This window comes from Belonocnema kinseyi, chromosome 8, assembly GCF_010883055.1.
Source record: "Belonocnema kinseyi isolate 2016_QV_RU_SX_M_011 chromosome 8, B_treatae_v1, whole genome shotgun sequence".
Taxonomy (NCBI): domain Eukaryota; kingdom Metazoa; phylum Arthropoda; class Insecta; order Hymenoptera; family Cynipidae; genus Belonocnema; species Belonocnema kinseyi.
The window spans coordinates 46,549,891-46,557,695 of NC_046664.1; the positions used below are offsets into that span (position 1 = coordinate 46,549,891).

At 32.4% G+C, this 7,805-nt stretch overlaps 1 protein-coding gene across 1 annotated transcript in view; it reads right to left on the bottom strand.

The window, feature by feature from the left end:
* Nucleotides 1-5,008: 5,008 nt before the first annotated feature.
* Nucleotides 5,009-7,805, bottom strand: part of LOC117178934 (ankyrin-3-like) — an 11,384-nt gene continuing 8,587 nt past the window's right edge. The window contains exon 2 of the mRNA XM_033370504.1: nucleotides 5,009-7,370. Within this exon, the coding sequence (XP_033226395.1) occupies nucleotides 5,187-7,367 (2,181 nt within the window). The 5' untranslated portion in view covers nucleotides 7,368-7,370 and the 3' untranslated portion in view covers nucleotides 5,009-5,186. The remainder of the gene's footprint in view (nucleotides 7,371-7,805) is intronic.

Below are 7,805 nucleotides of genomic sequence, written 5' to 3' on the forward strand. Positions count from 1 at the left end.
GCCCTGCAAAAGTACGGTCACACTTAGAAAAATCGTCTTTTTTTGTGCCAATTTGTCTAGTTTTTAAGTAGATATTGCAAAAATAGTGTAAATTTCAATGTTTTCTTAATTTTTCAATAACTTCCTATAGTCAACTTTTTCAATATTCTTGGGCTCATTTTGAAGCTTTTTTTTTACCTTATCACAACAGCTTACGAGTATGAATCGTAAAAAATTTCTTTTCGAATTGCAAGAACTTGAAATTGCAACTAAAAAGTTGAAAAAGTTGAAATATTATTTTTAGTAACAATAATATTTTTGTAAAATATATGAAACATATAATCATGAATTTTCTATGTAATTTCCCCCAAATATATATTCATTTAACTTTTATTCTGATTTGCCTACAGATAAGATGTTTTCAAATTTATCAAACTTTTTTATTACAACTTCAAGTTCTTTCAATTCGAACAGAAATTTTTTACGATTCATACTCGTAAGCTGTTGTGATACGGTGAAAAAAATCTTCAAAATGATCCCAAGAACATTGAATAATGTTGGCTATTTCAGTAGTAATTGAAAATTTAAGAAAACATTGAAATTTACACTATTTTTGCAAAATCCACTTGGAAACTAGACAATTTAGTAGTTAATAGTTTTGCAGAGCAGTGTATATATATAGTATATATCATACCCCAATATCCGAATGCGGCAGCGTTATTTCGATTACCCGTTCCCTTTAGAACTCGTCGATAGCGTTTCAGGTATAGATTTAGGACGAGTTACCGAATACAACCCGAGACCGGAAATGTGACGGAACTTGAGAGACCCGAGCTTCCGGTTCAACTCTCCACGGAATTCAGCAGCTTAAGGCGGAGAATCCTTTATACCATAAGGAGCATGTTCCTTTCGCGAAGATATTTTTGCTATTTTCTTTGCTCTCTACTCATACATACTTTTTCCTTTGAGAAAATTCATACGCAAAAGACAAGAAACGGTCATGTGGATTTTGCGATTCTAATAACGTATAACGAAGATATCAATTTTTTTCTTTCTTCTTTCTAGGTCGCTGCATTCCGCCAAGACGCCCCAGCGAATACCGCACATTGTGAATAAAATTTTATGTGATCTATTACTTTATTCTTTGAAAACCGGGGAAAATGGCTCTTAAAGCTTTTTTGACAAATTTATAACTTGCAGAGATTCATTATATCATTTTCTGAATTATGAATCTGAATAATATGTGGCCTCAATTTCAAAGAAGACCTGAGAAAAGTTTCTTGCAATTTCAAAAAATCACCTATTTAAACAAATTAATTTTTTTTAGTTTACGATTTTCAATTTAAAATACATTCCATATTGAATTTTGACATTAAAAATATAGCAGAGGTCGAATTCCTGTCTTTCCTAAATTGTAGATATTTTATAATCAATTATTTGCAAATTAATAGTTGTAAGTCAACGTGACTAAATCGTATATAGTTCTGTCTCAGAGCATGCTCATTGAAAGTTTCTAACTTGGGAAAATAAATTCAAAGTTTCTGCAAAGTTGAGGGGCATGGTGTTCCCAATTCAATTTATATGGGATTCTGAAGCTTATGGAGTTTGCCACCCTAAATAGAACCTATCGATTTGCACTCTCCAAGGTAGAAGCATAGAACCTTGTCGTTGGAATATACATCAAAGTTAACGAATCGGGCTGTTTTGTAAATTCAAGACTTCTTCTTACATTCTTTGAAAAATATTTATATTCATGTTTAAATTTAACATTAGGGATAACAGTCCATCCACGTTTTTACATAATCCTCTTTTTTCCATTTTACCCGTTAATTTCAAAAATACACTAAAACACCTGAAGTCGAAAAACGAAATAGTTGATTTTTTGATGAATGAAGATTTCATAGGCAACAAATTCAAGGCCAGATTGTTCCATTTTTAACTAAAAAGATGAATCATCAATCATGAAATTTAATTTTCTACCCAAAAATATATTTTTTTAAATAGATTAATTAATTTTTAACTAAACTCGTAAAACTTTAACAAACAAAATTGTTTTTCACAATGAAGTTCAACTTTCAACCAAATAGGTCAATTCTCCATCAATATAGTTGAGTTTTTAATTTTCAACCCATAAAAGACAAAATTTCAACCAAACAGATTTTTCTAAAAAAATTACGAGTCATTAACCAGAAAAAATTTTTTTGAAATCATTTAAACTTTTAACCAAATTGTTTGATAAAAAATGTGAATTCTGAACAAAAAGTGTAATCTTTGATATTCAAACCAAAAAGTATTTTAAGTTTTAATAAAAAAACAGTTGAATTTTTTGAAGCGAAAGACAAAGTGTCAAAAAAAAAGTTAATTTTCAACTAAAAATAGAATAATTAATTTAAAAAAAATAAAATTTCAGCAAAATAGTTAAATTTTTATTAAAATTATGAATTTTTAACCAAAAAAATTAATCTTTTTCAAAGTAGTTTAATTGTTAGCCAAGTAGGCAAGATTTGTGTCAAAGGAGTTGAATTTTATACAAAAAATCGGTTTTCAACCAATTTTTTTATTTGTTTAAATCTATTTTTCATTCTTCAATCTTCTTGATTTTTGTCTTCCGCATTTTTTACCAGTAGAAAGTACATAAGTTTTGAACAAATTTTCAAAGCTGACTAAAAAATGTTCAAACACAAAAATAACTAGAAAAGTTGATAAAAAAAGGCGCTACCATTAGAAGGCACTTTCGTTCAATATTTACGATATAATATAAAAGTTTCTTCTAATAAAAGAAATTCCCTTTTTATGGAAAAGAATCCCCTTTTTATCTCAAATTAAACTACTTAACGACTTTGATCCCCGTAACATGAATTTTCTCTAATTTAATTTTTATTTCCAAATTTTAATATTTTATTCGAAATCACTATGTTATGAGCCTGCAACGCCCCCTGGAAAGTGAGCGCTATATAGCCTTTTACCGAATATTGCCAGCTTGTGACATGTAATTAGTTCCAAAAGTACCACACTAGCACGTAAATAGTTCCGAACATGACCACTGAATAACGCGCAATGTCTTCTCTAACCGTACTGTTGAGAAAAATAATGACCCCTGATGACTCTCTAGCTCTAAATGAACCACATTTACAATTTCTCGCCATACGAGATTAGCAATCACAGTCCAAGTAGGTGACTTCAACGCCATCCGTATGTTTTCACGGCTTACTTTTCAGGCGCCCCTGCAGTCTCATAAAATGTTAATTTCGAATAGAACACAGTACATCACTCGTAGTTTTGTAAAAGCATTTTCTAACTTTGAAAGATGCAAAAATAATATTGGGTTAATCCAATTCACCTGCGGAATTAAATTTTCGTATCTACGTAGCTGTTAGTAAATCCTGCTTTTGTTAAATGATGATTTTTAGAAAGTTCGTCAAGAAAATTGCTTGTAAATGACATCTTTCTTAGAACGATTTAGCCAGTTCTGACGTGCTTTACAAAGATAGGATATATTTTAGAATAATTTTCGTGATTTCTGGATCCCACAGAAGATAAACGCGTCTCTTTCTGTTATCTTCATCGCGATTCCGGAATTCCGGAAGGAAAAGGAGGATTAAGATCTCTCGGTTTTCAAGGGAATTCGCGATGAGTGGAGAAAGAGAGCCAAGTTCTGTAATCCTTAGAAGCGTTCCAAGACTTCGAGTTCAAGTTAAAGACACCTTACTTTGAACAGAGGATCCGCAATCACATAATCTTACCTTTGTCGTTATAAAAGTGCTGCATAACTTTAATTCGATCTTAAGCTTTTGATCAAATAATTTGAGAATTACTATAAATTTCTTAAATTTTATAATATTATATTAAAATTTTGGAAGATTTCAAACTTCCAACTACACATTAATTAAAACCTGACTTAATAATCCAAAAAAATTAAAAAAACTTCATTATTCCTCATCATCTGAACTTTGCATAACACGTAATAAGTTAGCATCATTTTTGTTTGCCTTACCCGGCTCTGGCATAAGAAAATTATGTACGTATAGTATACAGGACAGAGCGGGATTAGATATGTTCTAGTTGGAAAATACTTTAATCGGTAACCCGTTAAAAATTATTTCTTTGAATCGAAAAAGGTATAAAATAAAGAAAATTCAAATTTTAGATACAACATTTAAATATAAAAAATATTATATTTGAACCATTCAAAATTTTAAAAGTTTTAATTAAACAATTCGTATTTTAGGAAAAGTTTTAAATTAAAATTTCAAAATTGCACATTTGTAGCTTTTCAGTAATAATGTAAAAATGAATTAAACAAATTCAACATTTAAAGTATCTCAAATTGAATTATTTTTTAAGTTTTAAGTATAAGAAAGCATAACAAATTATACTATTTCTAGTTTACTGTAGCCAAAATGTAAGAATATTAAAAAATTCATTCGAAATAAAAGCATCTGGAACAGAAATATTTTTAAAAAACAAAGGAAACAACGTTTAGAATTCAAATTGTAGAAATTTAAAACATTAGAAAACTTGTGATTTAAAGAATTATCATATTTCTATTTTATCAATACGCTAATGTTCTAGACATATTTGTAAAACTTTTTAACTCTAATTTATTATGCAAGGTGTCCTGCGAGTTATCCTTATCATTGTAGGGGCCAGAAGAACTAAACAAAAAGTCAGTCGAAAAATCGCATAAATTTCGTAGGTCCGATAGGTATGCTAGGACTTACAGAACTTTGACATTTTATGTAGATGAGCCGCTTTTGTGAAAGTGTGCGTGCATGGAGACTAGCGATCGTCCAGCCACTTCCAAATAACGATCTTTTGGTATCCATGCACGCACACTGTAACAAAAGCGGATTGCCTACATATAATTTCAAAACTCTGTAAGTCCCAACATACGTATCGGACCCAAAAGCTTATGGGACTTTACGACTTAGTTTTTTTCTACTCGCCCCTACAGGAATAACTCGAGGGACACCTAGTATATTTATTTTAACAGGGAAAATTAAGATTAAATGTAAATAATAAGGATCTATACAGTTTACAAGGTCAAGGTTTATTTTATAAAAATACACTGCGAAAGTATTCTATCAGAAATGTCAGAATCCAACACAAATAGTAAAAATACAACTTTCGAATCCCCTATCTATATATGTACATATTTTATCAACGCAAGAATAATTATTATTCGAAAATTTACTGTAACGTAATAATTACGTATTTAGTGTATTTACTTGCCCGGTACAATCTATGAAACTAAGATTCTCTTCGTCAAGGTTTAAAGCATGTTCACTACAAACTTCTGCAAAATTCGTCAAATCCCTGATGCTGCAATATTTTAGGATTTCTAAACTTATCTCAAATGGAACATGTTTGGTTAAAAAAGAACCCACTATTTCAACTAATCTGCGCTTTAGCTTTCCTTCGATGATGCGATCTTCTAAATCCAAAGCGTAAATTGAAAGATTTTCTTTATGAGGACTTTCCCTTAAGGACTTTTTGACATCTTCATTTTTTAAAATAGCCCCCAACTTGTCCAAATCTTTTGTCAAAATATCGTAAAAGCTTAACCTAACCGATGAACAAATCTGCAGATTTTTCAATTCCCTGATTTCCTTCTCGCACTTCTTCCGTATCCTACGTACATTGTGATCAGAAATTAATATCATCCGATTTCTCTTGTTCAAGTATTTATTATCCTCTTTCATTCGACAAATATAAGAAACTAAAAGTTCCTGATATTGCCGACAATTATCAACATACCAGGTATGAATAGCGTAATCGAGAGGTGTCAATCCCCTTTCATCGACAGCATTGACATCTGCATTATATTTCAATAAACGTCTGATGACATATTCTCTACCTAACTGAAGACAAGCTAGGTGAAGAGCTGATTTTTTTCCAAGTGACAAATTAACATCGGCCCCGAATTCTAACAAGATATCCAACAATTCCACAAAATCGCCTGAAATTCTAAACATGTACTGCAACGGACTTCCACCAATAGTCCATCTGTAGTTAACTTTGGCCCCATTTTCCAAGATAAGTCTAATTATATCCGGGTGAGCACCAGTGATTGCACAGTGTAATGTTGTGAATCCTCTTTGAGAAATTTTCGCACCGCGCCTCAACAGAATTTTTGTTATCTCCAAATTACCCTTTTGACAAGAAACATCCAATGGAGTTCTACCATTTCGAGTTTTAGCCTCGATGTCAGCTCCATGATCGAGCAGAAACTCCACTATCTTCGAATTATAATTATGGCGCATGCAACATCCTTCAGATGAAGGACCACTTGGTACCACTTGAAAGTAGTTTTTGCGCAGGAAAATATAATTTAATTCACACAATGGAGAACCAGGACATTTTGCAGCATATAGGCTACCACAAGCAATTAGAAGTGGTGATCGGTTGTAGGATAAGGCATTCACATACCCACCCTTATTCACCAGCATCTTTACCATTTCCAAACTTTCCAAAGATGTAGCATAATGAAGTGGAGTTAAAAACTCTTCAGTGAGAGTATTCACGAAAGCTCCGGACTCTAGCAGATAGAAAACCTTTTCTGAATCTTCGCTACAAATTGCGTAATAAAGAGGAGTCATGTTTTTCTTGTTCAGAGCTTCAAGATTCGCACCTCGATCAACCAAGGCTTTTATCATTGATATCGTACCCCATCCAGCAGCAATATGCAATAATGTTTCCTTATGTGGACTGAAAGCATTCAGATCAAATTCACCCTGGTCTAAAAGAAACAAGAAACTATCCTCGTCTTGGTTCATTGCTGCAAAATTTAAAAGAGTCGAGTAATTTGACGAAGCAATGGTGAAATGCTTTCCTTCGCGGAACAAAAATTGTACAAAACGTCGACATCTTATGACGCGATGAACTTGTTCGCTATTTAGAAGTTTCATTCTGTATACGAGAAATATCTCCGCTGCTTCCAAATATCCTGATAGTAAGGCTTCCTGAATTGGACTGATGCCCCTCTGACAACAAACATTGCGGGAAGCTCCATTTTTTATAAACAGTGCAGAAGTAGAGAAGGCTTCATTGAGAGACACAGTGTTGTTATTTACACATTTCAATGCACTACGAAGAGCATAGTGAAGTGGAGTTTCGCCATTTTTATTTTGTGCATTAACGTTAGAACCACTTCGAATCAATGCAAGAGCCAGATCCGTCTTATCACGATATGAAGAGATATAATGGAGAGCTGTATTTTGAGTTTTTGGATCAACAAATGAAGCAATCGGGATATCTTCAAATACTAAAAACTTCAATAGGGTTTTATTTGCATAACTAAGCGCTCGTTTGAAGAGAGATAACATCACACCTTGCGTTTCTTCGTACTCGACCTGCACTTCTCTCAGGATTCCAGCTATGTTGTCCATTTTCTGCGAAGGAAAACTTTTATTAGGATAAAGTTAGATTTTAAATTCAAATTTAAATTTAAGAAAGATTAACACATTTTTACACTATCTCATGTGGAAATATCGGTAGTGTGCCTAAGTTGACTACCGGTGCAGTACTGGCTCAGTACTAGGCACCAGTACAGACAGGTGGTAGTTTGTCCAGTACTGGCTATTGAATGACTGCACGACTGGGGTAGTACTGTGCCAGTGGTGCAAAACTCGATCAAAAAAAAGGCTTATAAATTTTTTGAGATGTTTTAAAATGACGAGAAGTGGTATATTTAATTAACTTGAAATCATTTTTGTTAAGAAATGTTTTTACGAGGGTGGATTGATAAGTTTCCGGCCTGACCAAGAAAAACAACGTTTTTAAGAATTTTTTTTTTTATTTCTCAACATAATCTCCTCCAAGGCTGA